The sequence below is a fragment of the Corylus avellana genome, chromosome 2, assembly GCF_965113065.1.
Source record: "Corylus avellana chromosome 2, dhCorAvel1.hap1.2, whole genome shotgun sequence".
Taxonomy (NCBI): domain Eukaryota; kingdom Viridiplantae; phylum Streptophyta; class Magnoliopsida; order Fagales; family Betulaceae; genus Corylus; species Corylus avellana.
In genome coordinates, this window is record NC_142491.1 from 44,886,523 (window position 1) to 44,907,846 (window position 21,324).

The 21,324-nt window shown below is 35.9% G+C and overlaps 3 protein-coding genes across 6 annotated transcripts; all 3 read left to right on the top strand.

Annotated features, from left to right (window-relative positions):
* Positions 1-1,551: 1,551 nt before the first annotated feature.
* LOC132167499 (WAT1-related protein At5g64700-like) lies at positions 1,552-5,254 on the top strand. The gene is made up of 7 exons (XM_059578494.2): positions 1,552-1,751; positions 1,845-1,907; positions 3,767-3,883; positions 3,981-4,212; positions 4,431-4,589; positions 4,683-4,834; positions 4,994-5,254. The coding sequence occupies exons 1-7, from the start codon at positions 1,552-1,554 to the stop codon at positions 5,157-5,159; spliced, it is 1,089 nt and encodes a 362-aa protein (XP_059434477.2). The 3' UTR covers positions 5,160-5,254.
* Positions 5,255-9,475: 4,221 nt separating this feature from the next.
* On the top strand, positions 9,476-14,126 carry LOC132168135 (putative calcium-binding protein At1g02270). Of its 3 annotated transcripts, none has more exons than XM_059579224.2 (10): positions 9,476-10,199; positions 10,384-10,488; positions 10,649-10,754; positions 11,590-11,810; positions 11,917-11,993; positions 12,103-12,211; positions 12,319-12,444; positions 12,550-12,660; positions 12,787-12,894; positions 13,262-14,126. In XM_059579224.2, exons 1-10 carry the CDS (start codon positions 10,014-10,016, stop codon positions 13,499-13,501), a joined length of 1,389 nt encoding a protein of 462 aa, XP_059435207.1. In that variant the 5' UTR covers positions 9,476-10,013; the 3' UTR covers positions 13,502-14,126. The 3 variants fall into 3 exon arrangements, with proteins under 3 accessions (XP_059435207.1, XP_059435208.1, XP_059435209.1); XM_059579225.2 differs by having other exon boundaries at positions 13,265-14,126; XM_059579226.2 differs by having other exon boundaries at positions 10,184-10,227.
* A 2,675-nt stretch (positions 14,127-16,801) lies between these two features.
* LOC132165439 (NAC domain-containing protein 91) lies at positions 16,802-21,036 on the top strand. Of its 2 annotated transcripts, none has more exons than XM_059576010.2 (6): positions 16,802-17,219; positions 17,824-18,101; positions 18,920-19,225; positions 19,345-19,623; positions 19,821-20,189; positions 20,266-21,036. In XM_059576010.2, exons 1-6 carry the CDS (start codon positions 17,054-17,056, stop codon positions 20,593-20,595), a joined length of 1,728 nt encoding a protein of 575 aa, XP_059431993.2. In that variant the 5' UTR covers positions 16,802-17,053; the 3' UTR covers positions 20,596-21,036. The 2 variants fall into 2 exon arrangements, with proteins under 2 accessions (XP_059431993.2, XP_059432000.2); XM_059576017.2 differs by having other exon boundaries at positions 16,804-17,219; positions 20,278-21,036.
* Positions 21,037-21,324: the final 288 nt, after the last annotated feature.

Genomic DNA, 21,324 nt, shown 5'->3' on the forward strand with positions numbered 1-21,324 from the left:
TTTTAAGATGATACGTGGGGTGCAATGATAGGTTGACCGTCTGAGTTTAACATCTTTGACTGACGGAATGGGAGTTTTGAGCACAAAATGATAGTTTGATAGGGTCAAGCAGTAGGGTTGTCAGTTCATGAGGTAAAATAATAATGCGTTGTAGTTGATGGGGAAAAAGTAATTATCTAAAAAAGTAATGTAATATATTACATTTCTACATCACATTTAACCCACAATATTGAATGTTTTGAGTATTTTGTTAAAATAATATTGAATGCTAAACAATTTAAGTAATTTTTGTTTTTACAATTATTGGTCCAAGAGTTAGTTGAAACTTTAACGTCAACATTATGGACTAAGTGCCTGTTTAGGGGGTGTTCCTTTTTTGCACAAATTTCAAAAACCTGGATTTGGTTTGATTTTGGAATTGCCATCTGACCTGGCCAGATGGATTAATTATCTCTTGGCTGAGTGATTCATGCACGTACGTGACAAGTTCAAGTAGTATGATTTGGCAAGAAGAGCGTTTGTTAAGAGTTTCTTTTTTGCTCAATTATTCTTTTCACATAACATAATTGACATCTCAGCCAAATAAGGGAGACATCACAAGTACATGGCCTTTCTTTACGCCGTATATATAATGCCTACTTTTCACACTTGCCCCTTTCCTCCTATTCATATTTAAATTATAAGAAAAACAGGTTTTAAAATAATATTATTATAAGGAGTACTAAGCTTTGTTTGTTAAACGATTTTGATTCGATATTATTCATCTCACTTTTTTATTTTTTTACAATATTTTTACTTTTTAAATTACATCAATTATTTTTTTTATTACTATTTAAATTTTTTAAAAAATTATTAAAAAATCACTACAAAATATATATATACTTTTTTCATTTTCTCATACCAAATATTCTTATTTTTTCATCAATCAATTTTTGCTACAGTATCGGATCAAAATTCTTTAACAAACAGACCAATGTGATGCTGCTTTTAAAATGACCATTAAATTTAAGATGATCGTCATTCAATTTTGATATATTAGTGATTTTAAAAATCACGACTCAAAAAAATACTATCTTAATTTTAAAATTCATAACTTTTTATTAACTGTATTTTGAAATTGCAGGATTTAAAGCGGCTCAACAGAATTAGAAAAGCAATGAGGAGTCTAGTTAAAAGGGCAAAGTGGGTAAAAAGCAGGGGTGGGCTAGCAAGCAGAGGCGAACAAGCAAAAAATTATATAAAGAGGATGGAGCAGCGGAAAGGATAAGCAAAGATATGGAGGATGGCAGCGAGTGAGTGAGTGAGTGACACAGAGAGTCTCCTGACATCCATCTCCAACCCTTCGGATTTTCCAATGCCCACCTGCATTTATTACCTTTAAATTTTTCTCTTTTTTTTTTTTTTTTGGTTTTAAAAGATCTTCTGGGGAATCTGATACAAACTTCAAACTCTCGCCCAACTGACTTAGAGAACCGTTTCCCGGCATCTTTTTCAGTCCATTTAATTATTCTATCAACACAGACAAACAAACAAACGCGTAGAGATCGATCGATGGCGATGGGTATGGCGAGGAAATGGTTTGCGTGGTCCCAGGTAGTGATGAGCATGCTAATGGTGCAGATTTTCGCAACCGGTCAGCAACTGCTCTCCAGGGTGATACTCTCTGAGGGGACCTTCATTTTTGCTCTCATGGCTTACCGGCACGCCGTTGCTGCCATTTGCGTCGCCCCTTTTGCTTTCTACTTCGAAAGGTACGCTGATAATATTGTATTGTGTGAATTGTGATCCATCTCTGCGTCCATTTTTGCGCTTTTTTGAATGGTGGCCTGGCGGCGTGGTTGCAGGGGTTACGCGAAGAAGCTAAGCTTGTCAGTTTGGTGCTGGCTCTTTCTTAGCGCATTAACCGGGTAAGCCAAAGGCCGGTGGATTTATATATTAAACTACAATCGGTGGATTTACACTAATTGTCCCAAAAACTTTATCTTATAAGAATAGGTAAATTTAATCAATATTTTAATATTCTCTTTTTCGTGTAAGTTCAAACTCCCTTTTAATAGGTGAAGTTAAACACGTGAAATATTTAATTTAAATAGAATAATTGACGGAATCAAAGTTCGATCACATAACCATGTTAAACTACTAGTTATTTTAAAAGCTTAAATTTATAAGAAGAGATAAATTTAATCACTTAATCAATACTTTAACATACAAAAAAAAATGATAGAGAGCCATTTTTGATCCTTTATGAGATTGATTTTGGCCATAGAACATGTTTTATCTGTGCCTAACAACATCTAATCAGTAGTGGAGTTGGGCATTATATTCGGAGGCAGTCTACGTAGCAGTGATAGTTGTTAATTAGAACACGATATTATCAAAAAGCTGGCCGGTTGATAATTACTTTAACTGATGGGTTATTGAAGAACGGACTATGCAATGAATGAACACAGAATACATACAAGAATATAGCAAGTGCAGACAAATTTGAAGGGAGTACAGCAATGCTTCCTTTTTATGCTCATTAAATTTATGAAGATGTTCTATATTCTAACCAGTTAAATACTTTTTCTCCACAATTTTCAGTTGATTTTTAAACATGGCAAGAAGCTTTTATTATTATTATTATTATTTTTTTTTTTTTTTGAGTGTTGTTAGGGTATTATAGTTGTTATTATAAATTTCTTATAAATTAACTATTAGTCCATATGGTACTTTTCAGATCAACTACTAAACAATTAAATTTATCTCTTAAATTTTTGAAAAACGTTAGGGATACTAACTATTTTATTAAGAGGGGTTTACTAAACTGATGTGTAACTCATTCATTAGAGAAAAACAAAATAATTAATTAAGAGAAATGTAACGAGTACTAATGAATGAGCTACGCATCAGTTTAGTAGGAATATGATCATCTCGTTCATTTGAACTGTGTTAACATGATTTTCTTCAGTTCAAATAGAGTAATTCTAGGTGGCTTACTTTTGTCTTACTTGTATCCTACTAAGAATGATCAGACTATTAAAATCACCATTGGACTTATGATTGATCATTATTAAAATTTGATCAAATGGTGATTTTAATAGCCACATCATTCTTAATGGGACACAAATAGGGCACAAGTAGGCCACCTAGAATTACTCGTTTCAAATATATCCAGTTAGTTATATTGGAGGGGTATTTTTGTCTTTTCACTTTTGGAGGACAAAAATACCCTTCCAATATAACTAACTAGATATCTCAGTTAATAAAAGAGTTAGTACTCCTAACATTTCTCTAAATTTTTTATTATTATTATTATTTTTACCATAAAATATTTGACTTAGTTAATGGTGGACGAAAACTGTGAGAAAGCCATCCTACATTTCAAAGGCCGCTAGTGCCTGTGGGCTGAGTATTTGAAGCTCAAGGCATACACAAATTTAATCTTTTTCATATGCATGGCCCAGTCCAACTACTAACTCATGGCCTGGTCTATCAACTTACAACCCAGACGAAACCTTTTACTGCCGCTCCAGACGAAATCTTTTAATTTATTGCAAAAATTGCCCTTTCTTTTTTTCTTTTATTTTTTTTGGCCTTTTTCTTAGTCGGTGGGCCAAGAAAATTATTGAATCTGTTTTTTTTTTTTTTTTTGGCTCGTTTCTAATTTTTTATTGGATACTGTACCAACTGTACTAGAGATACTGACTACTTTCAATTGAGAAAATGATCCTGACTTCATGAGTTTTTTTTTTTTTTTTTGCCCTTAATTCTTCAAAAATTACAGGATATCAGTGGCCATGGGATTGTTCTATTTTGGTCTCCGAGACACAACAGCTACATATGCTACCAACTTCCTCAACTTAATTCCAATAGTTACCTTTCTCTTCTCTGCAATCACAGGGTATATATAATTAAAAAAAAAATGGACTTAATTTCACTGTCTTTAATCAAAAGCAATATTTAACTAAGTTTTTGTTTAATTTCTTAATGGTTTCTAGTGTAGAGAAACTGGGGCTGTGCTCATTGGCAGGCAAATTAAAGGTACTGGGTGCAATTTTTTGCGTAGCAGGAGCACTGACCACTAGTCTGTATAAAGGAAAAGCTTTCCATCTCAATCATCATGGCCTTCACCCCAATGCTGTTTTGAAGACATCTAAGCCCCATTGGGGTCGAGGCACTTTCATGCTGGTTGGCAGTTGCTTCTCCTACGCTACCTGGTACATAGTTCAAGTATGCATCCCACTACAATTTAATTATCATATATTCTAGTGATGAAAAATGCTCGAAGATTACAGATTTTATGGAAGTGGGTGTCACGTAAACTGTCGTGCCAGTAAAATCTGTAATACTTCTATTGGCGCTCATTTTGGTGATTAATGTTTGAGTTTAGAAGAGATTAACTTTTCCTTTTAATTTTCTCATATGTGTATATGTTTTTTTGTAAATAGGTTAAGTTGGTTAAAGTTTTCCCATCAAAATACTGGGCAACAATGTTAACATGTGTCATAGCATCAATGCAATCATTGGCAATAGGTTTATGCTTTGATAGACGCAAGGCTGCATGGAGGTTAGGGTGGAATCTGCAACTAGTTACCATATTTTACTCGGTAAAACCTGCAAATGAATTTGTGTGAAGGAGTCATGTCTTTGATGCAAGCATATATATGAGTCCTTCTGTCTAATGAACTCTATTTATATAGGGAACACTAGCCACGGCTGCAACTTTCTGCTTGATTGTGTGGGTAATTACAATCCGAGGCCCCACTTATCCCCCAATGTTCAACCCTCTGGCACTGGTTTTTGTGGCCTTATCAGAAGCTCTCATACTTGGTGTAGATATCAGACTTGGAACGTATGGGTCTTTTTCCTTTAGCATGAGCAAGCTATGTAACCTTAGCGACGACCCAAAAGTCATTACTTATAGTCGTTGCTAAAAATTTGGTCGCTAATAACCAAATTTCTTAGAATGCATCCTACCTGATCGATCACTTTGTTTGAATTGGTATTGCAGTTTGCTAGGCATGATTATGATTATTGTTGGGTTGTACTCCTTTTTGTACGGCAAAAAAAAGGAGATGGAAAGACTGTTTCAGACCAAAAATGATGCAGCTGAAGTAGTTGCTTCAACTACTCATGAAGAATCTGCAGTTGTGCAGTCAAGGGTGGCTGCATGCTAGAACTAGTCAATTCAGTGAGCTGTGCCTCGTCAAATTAGAGTGCTTTGTCAAGACCAGTGCAAGGATGCCAACATTTTCTGCCCAATCAAAATCATCACTGCACAAATTTGACCCGGCCCATGGCTCAATTCTTACCAACTCACAAGTATTCCTTTTGTTTCTTCAACTTAACAACATATGATCAATTAAATATTTCCAAATGAATAGAAATGTCAATAGGGTTTATTCCAAATGCAAACCATATCAAGACAGTAGATATTCATGCTTCATTTTTTACACAACCTTGACTTGCTGTCTCCAATCTTGACTGCAAAGTGCCACTTTTTATTGTTTTTGGAGAGGTACAAATGTAAATTATGCCCAAATCTTCTTTGTGATATGGAGGGGAGAAGGAAAAGGGGGAATCAGAAAGGTAAAGAAGAATTTTTCATATGAACTGATCAGAAGTCACTTCAAACATATGAAAAAACAAGCACAGATATTCAATTTAGCACATTTGTTTCAAAAGAACAACATAGACTGAGGAATGCATCTTTAATAACCCCATGAAACTCTGATGAGTTGAGAGCAATGTAGCAGTAAACTAACTCTTCCATATCATTCCAATCACAAACACCCACATCCTGAATCATCTCTAAAATCGATTCCCTCATATCTGTAAATGGATCTGCAGAGTACTTAACTGCGCAGATACTACCTGCAAAAACACCATAAACGTCATCAGGCAAGCTAGCTGAAAAGCTAATTCTGTTATTCCACTTCTGTGGATTTCTCTTCTTTTGCTTCTGGTTGAGCTCCTCCCCGGCATTCATGGCTCCTACAAAACAACGTTAATGCACCAAAAAAGAAGACAGAATGTATGAATCTGATAAGCGCCAGGACAGGACGGCATAGCTAGGTTTCCATGTTTGAAGTAATGTCAAACTAATAAGCGATTATAAGCCATGAATGCAGCCCTGCTTCCTGCAAGTGTACGTGGGTGCCATATGAAATTTCACGTGAAGGTGTTAAAAGGACTCAAATGCTTCATTTATGGATCACTAGCTCCTTAGAAATCAACTCATAAGCAATGGGATTCTCTGCATTTCAAATAAAATATATAGTATTTATTTCACGTTCAAAATTTAAAATTATCGTATATGGATCCTCTCCCATATAATAAGAGTATGTAGGAGTCACCACTGATAAATAAATTTCAATTGAACAATGTAGGAGTACTCATGTGACAGCGTCCATTAGTCATTGTTAAAAAAATAAATTCAATAACTGATGGGTACTGTCACATTAACCCAATAAAATAGTGTATTTAACATTTCTCATTTCAATTCTCTTAGCTTAGGCAGCAACTGTGGTATTTCAAATTGTGCAATAGAAAAAAATAATGGTGGTCTTGATGACAACATTTCTAACGTCTATACAGTGCCTTAACGACTGCTATTAAGTTGTTTTGATACTATTAGTAAAGTTACAATTAGAGCTTCCTAATTTTACCTAATAAAAAATTAATGTATGATTTTATATTCATGGACATTTTTATAATTTACCCACTATGAGACTACATTTTTGCCTTTTTGGGATTTGTCTAAAAGTAAAGTCATTTTTAAAACGATTATTTGTTAATAAAAATAACATCGTAAAATAATATAATGTAGAAAAAGTTAGTTGATGAGTTGCAACCCCAACGGCCATCGGTTTTTGGTTGGTCGATTTCAGAATCTCAGGTTAACTCACAAGTCACACCGACTTTTCTAAGTTCTAACTAGAACGTGAAACCTACACCGCTACACCTGTCGCTTTGGTAGTTTTGGGAGGCTTTTGTTAGGTGAAGAGTCAAATCAAGCAGCTCTCTTTTTTTTTTTTTTTTTTTTTTTTTTTTTTTCATTATAGTTTTAAATAGCACAAAAATTAGGGGATTTCTTTATGAGTCTATTAATTTGACATTTAACCTTAAAATATGTGATTCTAGCGTACATGTAATAATAATATATTTTATTAATCATGTTATAAATGAATGTCTCAATGGAACTAAATTAACTAATTGAGGGACTTGATATATATATATATATATATATATATATATATATATATATATATTTTTAGGGGAATTTTCTTATTAATTCATTAAAAAAAAAATCAAGAGTATAAAGTTCTTACATTAGAGAGCATAAAATTCTAATAAATTATAATCAAAGCTATGAGGTTATAACGTCATAGACACAAACATAAAAATTTTACAATCAAGTTTTATCTATGACTTCAACATTCGTTAACTCATGTCCAAACTTAAATTCTATAACAGAACTGCTTCACGCAGACTCAATCTAATACATAAGTAGCCTATATTCATAACTTTTATTTTCTTGACCATGAGAGTAAAACTCTCACACCGAAACTAATTTTCCTCGAACCAAAGGCCATGATAAAAATCTCCACCTCAAAGATCGCTCATGAAAGTAGATCTAAGAAGAAGTCAAACTCTTATTAAAAAAAAAAAAAAAAACAACAACAACAACAATAAAAACACAATAAAAAAGCCAGCAAACAGCTACAACAGCCGAGTGCAAGGGAGGCGAAGTGCATTGGCTAGTGCATGGTGGACAAGATGGAGCTGTTTTGCGCCAATTGGCAGTTGAGGAGCCGGGGAGCACGGTGGGCCGGTGCGTGGCTGAGCAAAACCAATTGAGAAGACTAAATCTAAATTTGAAAAGCTAAGTCTAAAGTCCAACCAATTCCGAAGAGGCGAAGAGCGGCGCAACGTAAGCAAAGGGATAGTAAAGGGGAGGGACTTGATATTAAACAAAAACAAAAAAAGAAAAAAAGAAAAAAAAAGAGCAAAATTACAAAAATTGGAGTGTCACTTGCACGTATTATATTGTATCCATTGGTTCATTTTATATTAAAAAATAATAATAAAAAAATAAAATAAAATAAAAAAAGAATAAAGGCAATGAACATGATTAAATATTAGAATTGGACGTGTCTTCAACAACCTGCTTGGGTTTATTCTCTCTTGTTCTTTTCGGCCTATACAAAACCTGCATCAATAGCCCCAGATGTTCCTTTGTCTCTTGGCTCTCAGGCCCCACGACCCCTGTATCAATTAAATTAACAAGAAACCAAATCTTATTTATCTGTTTGATTATTATTTTCAGCAAAATTACTGTCGTCCAATTGTTACTTGTTATGAAAATTGAGTACTAAGTTTTTTTATAATCTAACGTGAATGCTCATTACATCAGTTTCAAAATAATTAAATTCACATCAGTCAATTATGTCATGTAAGCGACAGCATCCGCTTAAATTAGACGCGAAATAAAACCATTTGCTATAAAAAGTAGGGGGGGGATTGTGGTGTCATTAGAATTTGAAACGGCTGAAATTACAGGTTGCAGTTGGAATTTGGATTGGTGTTAGAAAGCAACCCCGCACGTCTCATTAGCCACTCATTGCTTATTTTGGATCTTGTTCTTCAATTTAATTATCTGGTCCTCCCTAAATCCTCTCCCAGGAATATGATTCCTTTATATATATCTTTATCAGTTTAGTATAGTTTCTACACAGCAGAATTAAGGAAAGAAAACATTATGAAGAAAAAAGGAAAGAAAACATGTGGCCGGTTGGTTGATGTCGGCACCAGATTGGTTGAGATTTGAAGAGGTGCAAATTAATACTGAGCGTCACCTATCACGACTTCTGTGGAATGCGAAAAGGCTCCTCCTTTTAACTTCACAAATCACATAAATCACGTGTTTTCTAACTTTTCTTCTTTGTGGTCTTCCATCTTCCATCTCTTGATGGCTTAATAGGGCAACCCTTTTGGTCCTCCCTCACTCATGCAGTCAAATTTCACAGATTTTTGTTCTTGATCGATTTTTCTTTGGCCATTTAAATTGGTTCAGTTACTATATATATATACGTTGTTATATTCAATTCTTACCACGGAAAGCAATTAAGCGAATCCATAGGATAAACTAAAATTTGAAAGATATCCCCATAAAGAACCAAGAATGGAATCAGGAACAAGGGAATAACCGGAAAGATATATATCCCAATAAAGTTTCTGAACTGGGAAATTATTCTCTTTTTAGCATACCAAGCACACAGCAAAACGGAAACCGCTAGTGGGATCAGAATGATCAAGAGGCAAAAGCTGACAATGATCACTTAGGGAGGCAACACCATCACCTCCACCTCTCTTTTAACTTTCGGCGGAGAAAAAGAGAACAAATTCTGTGGGTCCCTTCCCATTGCCAACCCTCCCTACTTAAGATCCTCCCCACCTCACACTTAAACAAATACAAAATAGATGCTAGATTTTGTGTATAAAGCCAGAAGGTCTGCGCGTTAGTTAGAAAGCAAAGCACAGAAAGAAAGAAAGAGAAAAAAAGAAAGGGAAAGATCTGTGAATAATGAATATGGTCAAAATAGCAAAGCGCAAATGATGCGCCCTTGCATCCTTCTATCTTTTTTTCTACATTTTTGAGCATCAGAAGACGCCAACTGTACCCTATATATACACGAAGTAGCAGACACCACGTAAGACATAGGACAACAAATCTGAGGTTGTACTTTCTCTAAGCCCGCGAGGCAAACATCCCCAAAAATTGCTGTCTCAACAGCCATTCCCCATTGCCCATTTCCCTTTTTTGTCTAAAAACTCATAACCAAAACAAAAGAACATAAAAGAAAACGGCCGGCTCTGTTTCTGTTCCATCCGAAACCAGAAGAATCATCGTTTGCAGACCTAACCCATTGTTTTGTTTGATAAAGGAACCAGAAAAGTCTTCAACTTTTTGGATTTTTCTTTGGTGGGGGTGTGTGGGTTTGAAGCGGTTTTGTTTGTGTATTCTATCTATGTGTGTATATATTGGCGAGGGAGGGATGAGAAAGGAGAGGAGGGTAAATAAGATGAAGGGAAGGATATCAAGGATTGGGAGCTATGCAATAGCATCTTCTGTAAGGGACCACCCTCAACAGCCTTGCATTACCTGCACCACGTTCAACATCCTTGCCCCCATCTACAAGCGCCTCAACCATGAGGTACCCTTTTGCCATTTCCATACGTGGAGTGAGTTTTCTCTGTTTGATTTTATTTTCAACCACTTTTCCTGGGTAATAGTAGTTTCGTTTTGAATGTTTGTTTCTATGATTTATTTGATTTGGAATTTTTTTTTTTTTTTTTTTTTTTTTTTTGTGTTTTCTTTTTGTGGGGGGGTGGAAGCAGGATCCGAGTTGCCGTGAAAGTGATTATAGAACATATTGGCTGGCCAGGAATCATAGCATATTGGATTGGTTGTTGTATGAGAGATCTTCCATCATTTGTCTTCAGGTTTGCATTTGCTTAACACCCACTTCTATTTTTTTATATTGATTTTCTATGTGATGGATTTAAATGAAAGAGTTTACAAGGTTCTTTAATGGCATTTGCTAGTTTGGTGGATTATATATTTATATGATAAACCTTTCTTTTGGTGGGTGGGTTTGTACAGGAGTTGTGGGTTGGAAATGAAGAACTTGTTAATTTGTATGAGAAGGGATTTGGCGATGCCGGATATCTTACTTTTAAGCTTGGACGGACAAACAACCGTGGTGATGGTATGCTCTTTGATTTCGAATTTGGATATATCTAGGTGCTAGCGGGTCTTGGTTTAATTTGTTTTCCCACACAAACAAATTATTGGAAGACTTCCCCGTATACCATTTATGAACACTATTTAGATTGTAGAAAACCAATAGAAATTGAACTTGATCAGGCTTGGTTTGGATGTAAAAGTTTCAAATATGGTATTCCAACTAACATTTTGAAATTTCTGTTTAGATTCTGTGACTCATCATCAATCCCTAATGGTCTGGTTTGGTGGATTTGGGAAAAGTTGGAAGGAAACATTCGACTTTACAGAAGTTGGGATAAAGAGGAAATGAATTAACATTGTCAATTTAAGGGGAAAAAACGTTTTGTTATAGTTAGGAAAATGTACTTCCCTATTTCTATTGATGTTCCAAATTTTTGCAGCTTGCTTTCTAAAACTTTTGATAATTTGTCAGCATAATTGAAGAAACCAGGGTTAAAAATAATGACTTTGTAAGGGGAAGAGAGGATGAGTTTGACCAACCATACAGCTTCCTCGTTGGAGGTTGTTTGGGTAGGCTTTTTATCAGACTTATCAGTATCATGGCTTTTTCTAATCTTTACTTATTTTATGTGATTGTCTTCAGTACCCTGTACGAGTATCTCTCTAATGTCAGCTATAAGTTAAAATTGCTAAAGAGAGGGAGAGGGTAACGCTATGCATTTGTTATATAAATCTAACTGGTGAACAGACCACCTAATGTTCTAGCTTGGGGTATGTGATATGCTGTTGCTTCCTCCTTTTTACCTGAGTTTTATGCATTCATGCAAACTTAAAGGTGTTTTGACTGGAGTCTACAGGTCTACTGACTGCGGTGCGTAAAGACTATTTTAAAGTACTTAACCATCGAGAGTTGCATTTCAATGATTGTGGAGACCGTGTGGCTCAGTTGTTACATGTTGAACTAAATCCCCCATTCTCACAATGCCGAAACAATGATATCCGCCAAGAAATTCTCATTGTGAATACCCACTTGTTATTTCCTCATGATTCAAGTCTTTGTCTCGTTCGATTGCAGCAGGTAAGTTCATTTTCCATTTCATAACCTGCAGTGCTAGTATTTCATTTTAGTAATTATCCATGATGTTGTCTCACCTTGACCAAATCTTATACACCCCTTGTTATAGGTGTACAAAATCCTACAATACGTGGAATCGTATCAGAAAGAGAACAAGCTTAATCCGATGCCTGTCATGCTCTGTGGGTGAGTTTACAGTTACCTTCCATTTGGACAGGTTTATATTACTCTGTTGTTTCCGTTGTCCAACTATACTCAAAGGTGAGAATCATCTTGCAATTCCCGCTTTCTGTAGTGACTGGAATGGAAGCAAACGTGGGCATGTTTACAAGTTCCTTCGATCCCAAGGATTTGTGTCATCATATGATACTGCTCATCAGTACGCCGATGCAGATGCACACAAGGTCAATCTTTAACTTACACCAAGAATTTCGCTTCCTTATGCCAGAAGATCTGGCCAGTGCTTGTTTTTGTTTTTTAAACTCATCATCTCTATCATATTTGAATGCAGTGGGTTAGCCACCGAAATCATCGGGGAAACATATGTGGGGTTGATTTCATATGGCTTCTTAATCCTGATAGATATCGGAAACTACTAAAAACAAGTTGGAGCGATGCAGTATTTGGCATGTTCAAGGTCAGCTGTTTCATTTTTCAACCTTGGACTTAAGTTATGTATTGTTGTAGTACTTTCTCGGATCTGTCCTGCATTCTGTCTGACGTTAGAACTTCCAATTTTCAGTATCTACTACGGAAAGCATCACTGACAGAAAATGATGCATTTGCCTTTCTGAAGGCAGACAACCACGGTGATTACATTACCTACTCAGGTTTCTGTGAAGCACTTAGACAGGTATGGACCAGGGATTGTGATTAACTTTTCATTTTTATTTTATTTTATTTTTTCTGGTTTCTGAGCAGGATGGACATTTGTTTCGGAGAGTAAATTTCTCTTCCACTGTTTTGTCATTTTCTGCAGCTTAATTTAATTGGCCATTGCAATGGACTTAGTGTTGAAGAGACAAAGGATTTGTGGTTTCAAGCAGACATAGATGGAAATGGTGTTGTTGATTATTCAGAGTTTCAGGTAAGTGGAAGTCTGTCTTTGCTCTTATCTATATGTAGCTTCAGGGCATTCAAACAATGTAATTCATTATTTTGGTGGTAAAATTTGTTGTAAGGTTTAGCACCGGCAGCACTTTGGGTTTTTAAACTTTACATGTGAACAAGACAATTTTGCTTGCTTATGTCATTACTGTTTGTGTCATTGGATCAGATAGTTCAGTTCTTATGCCAATACTATATGTAAAAATAGATATATAGCTGTTGTCAAAAAAATGTCTCCTGCCATTATATGGTGTCACGACATAGTCACTTACACCGATCGCAAACTCATTATACTTTTTTTCTTCTTATGTCAAATTTATGACGTTTATATTGCAAATATGGCACAGCAGCAGCGAATTTGGAACCCTACAGGGTCAGAGCAAAGAGATGAAAATAGCAATGAGCGAGGTGGTGGTTCAAAGGGTATTCAGGAACAAACCATTGGTTTTAGTGTCAAAAATGCCGTGTTCTTCCCTCCTGAAGTGGAGAAAGGAAGGTGGCCCGAAGACTTTTCTCTTTCCGATCATGCACGACTTACTGTGGTCTTCTCTCCAATAAGAATGCCATGCTCTCAGTCGATATCCTGACCAACCCTAGGCGCCAGAAGTTAGATAATAAGACTTGTCCAGAAAGAATCCAAAAGAGGATAGGAAAAGTTTGGGGCTATGGATAGATGGTTCCTGAAATGGATGCACAAACAACCATTGGAGGTCCTTGGCAAAGAGATCTTTAACTTTTTATTTGATGGAGTCATGATAGATGATTCCTGCACCATTATTGGTCGGACGCATTAAACACATTACTTACACTCTTCAAGTGGGAAATGCCAGCACCAGTAAACTCTTAAGCACGAGTTGCTGACCTATCCCATTCATATACTTCGAGAACCCTCTGCTCTGCAGTTGATAAAATGGGACTAGCATTCTGCACTTCTCTGTTCCATTCTGCCTTCAACTGTATCTTCCCCTTAATTGGGGAAACACGAAAAAGGAAAGAAACTAAGATAAGAGAGACCAGGTTAAGACTGGTATACTTGTGGATATGTGAAGTCTGGTAAGCACTAACTTTTTGTAGCATGATGAGAAACATTTTGCAGCTTCTTGTATTTGTACTCCATTCAAGAAAAGTATACAGAATTATCTTGTAACACGATTCCAGTCTGCCACAACAGATATGATATACTGAATAGAAGAGTTACAAATTGAACTTGTACATTGTGTGTCAAGACAGTTTAAACCTAGATTCTGATATGATTTACTTTTGCAAGTTTGGGAATGATATCTTTTGCGAAGTATGAAAAAACCCATTAAAAGCAGATAGTGTTAGTTGAAATCTATATAATTATCCCAATAGTTGTTTCTAGAATCTACACCATGTAAAGACATTAGGCAGAAAACAAAACCCTTTGAAATGCTGGTATTAGTCAGAACTCCATGGCTTATTCTGATCATGTTGCTTTCAATGCCAAAAGGTAAATAGGCAACTGTAAGTTTTGGATTTTGAACTCTTTCTTGTCAGTGAAGTAAAGAGCTTATGCTAGCAGATTACAGCCTGATGTGAGTTGCTTTATCGATCAGCTCAAGTATGTTGAAAGAAACCATCACTGCAGAAGGAAATAGCAGTAAAAAGCTTGTGATTATACTAGTTAAACAGCTTAATTTTTACAAAGCTAATACAGGGAAAGTTCATTTTTTCAACACTAATATAATAATATGACTTGTTTAAAGTAACAAAGTTCAAATAGTTATTTTTGTGTGTCAACCGAGGGGAGAAAAGAATAATCAACTTGATAATTCCATACTGCAAACTGCCACTTTCAGTGGCCCACAGTATAATCACCCTTTTCAAATGGATGATATATAGAGGTAAAGTTCTCTTTCGAGATTTGAAAGTGAGTGACGACAAATAATGGTTGGACTCACATTATTGTGGCGAAGGATATGATCAGATGAGGTGATCGATACAAAGCCCACTAAAGTGAACACCCATTGGCTTCATCATCAGAGGAAACCATTAATTTATGATTTAAGGAAGCAAATATGACATCTTCGTAAATGCTTGAGATGGGGTCTCCTAGCGGTTTATCTTTTCGTTTTTCTCTTTCAAAAAGATTACAAAAGAGGCCCAAAGTAGGGTAGACAAAAGCAGAAAAAAAAATTGTGGAAAAGGACTCCCCTAGGGTTCCACTAATACTCCTCTAACTGAAGCTTTAGAGAGACAGAACCAGTCCCACTTGTTGTCCTCCTGTACCTGTGTATACTATGAAAGAGATTCTTACTCCATTGTTTTAAATACAAAGAAATTGCTTTTCCACACCACTTTCTTTGTGTTCACACTATTTGGAAAAGATGACAACGATGTTCACCAATGGGGAAGCAGAACAGTACCAGTGCCAACACAGTTCAGAAGGGAATATGAGGGAAGAGAAGGTGCAAAGATGGAACATAAACATGAATTTTGGGATTGAAATAAAATAAAAATTTGAAACAAAAGTTTATGAAAACTTGCAAGAGAAGTCATTAATTGCTGTTGAAGGATGGTTTTCAAAAGAAAAGATTAAATATATATATATATATATATATATATATATATATAAACAGTATACTGTTCATAGAGCGTGAGTACTGTTCACTCACTCGTACCGTTGAATGACGGTTTTAGTTATCGGATATATTTGTATCATACCAAAATTGATACCTTTTGTTGCTTCTCAAAGAGTCATTTCATGACTTGGATCAAATTTTACAAATACTATATATTGCCATATAAACCTATTATATTATTATATGCAACAAAACAAAATATAAATTATTCCGAACGCTTTTAATACTCTGTCGATATGAGTAATGCTATTATTGTCATTTGACCAGAGTTATTTTGTTGGCTTTACAATTTAGATTTAAAAATTTTAAATGAAGAGAGAAGATAATCACCAAATAAAAACATATATATTAGTATAAATTATAATCAACAAATTCATAAAAAAATCTGATATAGTTTTTTATGACTATCACCGTAATGTCATAATATTCTCAACCTTTTTTCTTACCAATTTTTAATCAGCTAAAAGACAAAAAGGGAGTAGCATAATAAAGAATCTTTCCCACATATTATGTTGTCATAACGGGAGTTTGTAAATAATACGCACTTTAATAAAGTAATATATTTGAATGGGTCAAAAGAAAGATTTTAAAAATGGATTCTAAGTTTCAAATAAAGTGAATTTATTATTATTATTATTATTTTTTATAATGTAGGAGAATTTTATTTAAATTAGTTGTATGTTGCATTCATTATCGTTAATCAAATTTTTACAGGTAATTAATTCCACCTGCCAGAACCAGTTATCAGATAACTTAAAAACATTCACGAGTAACGTGAATTTATATATAAGAGTAATATGAAAGGTTAAATGAATTTAAAAAAAAAGATCAGAAAATTTTATTTATTTTGAGACAGTTCAAAAAAGAACATGCATAATCGAAAAAAAAGAAAGAAAAAAAATACATGAAAGGTAATTATAAAATTGTTAAAATAAAAGTTCAGCAAATAAACAAAAAAGAGAAAGAGATGTTAAAAAAAAAAAAAAACGCGCGCGGAAATTGGGAGCGAGGTTCCTCGCAGTTCTCTTTTTCAAAAAGTCTCACACGTTTAAATGCGCGCGGACCCACTTCCCTTGCCCACGTCAAATGTTACGTGTCGATAATTCATTGGCTGGACAGCGCAACCCCAATTCAAGCATGATTTTGGACGAAGCGTGCATTTCCCCACTCTACCCCTTCCACTCGCTATGCACAGTCCGTACTCTACAACGACGGCAGTACCGTAATTATAACAGAAGAACGAGGCTAAACACCCCCACGCGGTATATACGATGATGTCGAACGCGTTTTGTTGTATAAAACAGACAAGCCGGAGCCACCATTTCACTCTGCTCTCTCTCTTTCCACTCCCTTTCTTTCTTCGGATGCTTAACCCGAAAAACCCACATCGAATTTTGAAGAATCTCCTCTGATTTTCTGATACCCTATTCGCTTTTCTTTTCTTTGCTTTATAGGGTTTTATCAAAAAGGTCTCGCTCTCTCTCTATCTCTCTCTCTCCCTCTCTCTCTCTCTACTGCTATTAGGCTCTGTCTGTGATGGCTATGTTGTCGTTGGAATCTCTGCCGCTGGGGTTCAGATTCAGGCCGAAGGACGAGGAGTTGATCGACTACTATCTGAGGTCGAAGATCAACGGGGATGGAAAGGACGTTTCGGTTATTCGGGAAATTGATGTTTGCAAATGCGAGCCATGGGATTTGCCTGGTGCGATTATTGTTCTTTGTTGTTCTGATCGAAAACCCAAGTTCATATATTTTTTTTTTTTTAAATGTTTTGTACTTTTTTCTGTTTTGGGTTGGCACGGAAAATTGGGAATTTTTGTTTTGTTTGGCTCAATTTGGCTGTTTGTGTTTTGCAGTAGTCTTCTAGATTTTGGTACGTTGTTTGAATGTTATAATTTTCCTTGAGAGTGAGAAGATCATTGTTGTCTTTGTATGTGTTGAATTTCATTTTGAAACAATCTGATACATTGAATTGGTGAGGGAATTTGAGATTAATAAATCATTTAGGAGTTACTTCATCTGCCCATTTGTTTTTCTTATTTTTAGACGTTGAATTTGTAAAATTTAGTGTTTTTACTTAATTAATGTGTAATGTTAGTTCAATCTTGTATTCGTATTTTCCCGTTTTCACTAACTTTGATGAACAAATTTAATCATTGAGATGTAATTCGTAATTTTTTGGAATATTAAAGTGCTATATAACACTAATGATGCTATTAATTCGTTGTTTAAGCAGGAACGTAAATGTTCCCATTTGATTTTCTCATTTTGGGCCTTAAATTTGGTGCTCATTTTCTTTGGTGCAGATTTATCTGCCATACGGTCAACCGATCCGGAGTGGTTCTTCTTCTGTCCACAGGACCGAAAGTACCCGAATGGAAGTCGATTGAATAGGGCAACCATTGCTGGGTACTGGAAGGCAACTGGTAAGGATCGGCAGATCAAGTCTGGAGCAAGCTTGATTGGAATGAAGAAGACGTTGGTCTTCTATAGAGGGCGTGCTCCTAAGGGCAAAAGGACCAATTGGGTAATGCACGAGTACCGCACTACCCTGAAGGAGCTGAATGGCACTAACCCTGGTCAGGTTGGTTGTTCTCTCACCGAATTGATTTTTCTGTTTAGTTTGTGTAATGAGTCGGTTTCTCATATTGAATTGAGATTTCTTCTTAAGTAAATGTGTAGATGAATTTTGTTGAGTTGTTCTTGTGTTGATCTAAAGTCATGTAGCTTTTTAGTGGATTAAGGACACTAATGTGAGATTTTGTCTTTACTTTAAAACAGGACTACTGGATTAGCCAGGATTGTGGAATCTATTGAATTTGTTAATTTCTAGTGAGCGTTAACTTCACCTGTGAATTATGGATTTCTTAATTTTTTTTAATTGGTGATTTAAGTGAATTTTTCTTACTTTTAAAGACGAAGGGTGTTGGTCTGTATGTCTGATAAAAATTGACTGAGAGTTTTGTTCTTCTTATAATCTCAGAGTATGCAATTACTTGGGTAACTTCGATAAGTCACCAAACCTTTAAATAGTTAATTGAAGGGATGACTGTTACTTGGTATCTAGATTTCATGTATTGACTAAGCAAATGACAAATAAGAAGCATGGACTGGTGTTTGTTCCTTTATCCGTTTCTTTTTTTCTTTTCTTTTATTCTTAATTTTGTGGAGGATCCTTTTCAATAAAATTTAAGTAGATGCCTTTTCTTTTTAGTCAGCTTTAGAAATGTTGCTATACACCATGGCTCTATAGATCAACCTCCTTCATTTTATCGCCATGAGTTTTTATGTTTTCTGGTGTACATTCGCATTTTAGTAAAAATGCCATGCACCATTTTTAACTAGTGCTCAGACAATGATGTTACATTATCCAAACTCATTATGTTCATATAATTTATGCAGAGTGCCTTTGTCCTCTGTCGCCTCTTCAAGAAACAAGATGAGACTATCGAAGGTTCAAGCTGTGGTGAACCTTATCCCGCTGATTCATCACCTACCACAGCCAAATCTTCTCCTGAAGTTGCACAGCCTGAGCTAGCACTGGATCCAATATCTCTATCATTGGGAGGGCAAGCTGAAAATTGTCCCACGAGTATTGATGTTTGTCCTGCTGAAAGTTCTGATGGAACTACATCTGAAACGCCTGTCCATTGTAACTGGAACAGCCATGGTGCAGAAAATGGAGTGGCAGAGTTACCAACGCCTGAGGTGAGAAGGAAACTTAGTAACTGAGTTGCAGTTTACAGTAACTTGCATGTTTTTGTGGAAATGAGACATGCAGGTAACAAATAATTATTTATGTTGTTTTCTCATGTTTTGTACATCAGCATGATATGCGGCTGGAGGAAGGCTTGAACATGTTCTTTGAATCGCCAATGGAGCCACCATATGGCAAAATTTTCTCCCCAATACACTCACAGATGCAGTCAGAGCTAGGATCTTCCGGCATGTATCTCCCTATGCCCAATGACAATGAACCAGATTTCAATATGGCTGAGTTCCTGGATTCAATTCTTTGTAATCCAGATGAGAACCTGAGGAACGTGGTGTCTGTTAAGGACAATGGATCATACAGCGGGTTAGATGCAGAAGGGATCAATGCATGTGTAAGTGGAACCTTTCAAGATACTATTTCTTAATTGGTCTTGCAAGTTTTCCACCATAGTTTGGGTAGTGTTGAATTGCTGCTGGAATTCCATGAGTTGCTGTGATCCTTTTTGGATAAATTTGTATTCCATGTGGTGTATTTGTGTTTTATTTTTAACTAAACTGGTCTCTATCGTGTTTTTCTTGTGTTCAACAGTCTGAGCTTGAAGGTTCTGTTCAAGTTCGTCATCAGTCTGAAGAGGTTGTATTACAAAGTAAATCTTACAAGTTGGAAGATTTCACATCTGGTGGACAAACCTATAATTGTAGTCTCAAGGAATCAAGCGATCATGTCACTGCAGTTGCAAGTGGTGAGGTTAGAACAGGAATCAGGATAAGGACTCGCCAACCACAAAATCTACCATTCATTGAGGGTGTGTCACAGGATTTTGTAGCACAGGGCACTGCTCCGCGAAGATTGCGATTGCAGCGTAAATTACAAGTGCTGCCAGTTCACTGCAGCCCAATGTCAGCAGATTGGAGCGGTGGACCAGAAGGCCAAGAATCAAAACCAATTACTACAGAGGTGAGAAGTTTGTTCTGTGAAGCTAGTGTTTAAATTCTGCGTATGCATTTGCATGGATTGTGAAGTTCATTAAAAGGCTGATGTGCAGGAGGGTGAAGTATCAGAAAAGCATGTTTGTGCAGGTGGTCCTAGTCCTGCTGCTGCTAATACTGCTTTGAGTGAACCGCGAAGCATCATTTCTGATTCCGATGAAAACAGTAAAATCTCTGAAGATCCAAGTACCGGTATGAAGCCAAACTTGAGGTCTAAAGGCGACATTTTGACCGGCATTAATGTCCCCTCTGTGTTTCCAAAAGCTGCTTCTCTTCGTCGCAAGAGCGGGTCACTTGCTTTTGTGTTCAGGGCAGTGGTGGTTGTAGTCTTGTTCGTAATCTTTGCTGGCGCATTGAGATGTCTTACATTGTGAGGCTACTTGGAGACCATTTTGTGAATATAGTTGGTCGGGTCCCAATAGGTTTTTTCTTTTTGGTGGTGGGGTCACTAGTTAGGCTTATCGGGAGAGATTTGTTAGGTTAGTCAATAGTAGTGTAGTTATGTAGTGATATTTATCCCCTGCCACCACCCAAAAAAAAAAAAGAAAAAAAAAAAAGAGAAAGATAAAAAGAAAAAAAAAATTGAAGCAATACATGCTTTTGGACTACTTCTGTTTTATGTATAAAGCTTTCACTTTTTGCGGCTTTTTTGTAGTATTTGAAATAAAGTTTAGTTGCATAGAGCTATACAGAAAATTATTTGGTTTTCTGATGCAGATGTGCTTTGAAATGTAAAAGTGGTGCTGTGTAAACTAGTGGTTTTTTTATCAGTGTAGAAATGAGTTATCATCTCCAACTATGGGATGGTTACAGATTGTTGGATGGTCCATGTACATGGTCAGACATTGTATCCACTGAGGAAGTGTGTTTTTTGATGGGGTGTGTGAGTTTCGACAGCAAGAACTTGTGAATACATAAATGTCAGCGAGAAAGTCGAGTTGGCATTATGTGCGGTGCAGATACATGGGAGTCGAGACATGTTGAGGTTGAAGATGCCAAAAATTAGGGGAGTTGGGTTTATAATTTGGTAATTATGGCCATGATAGAATCAAACTGTGTTTTTAAATTCAAATTATTCATATGATAACTTTGAATAAAAATAA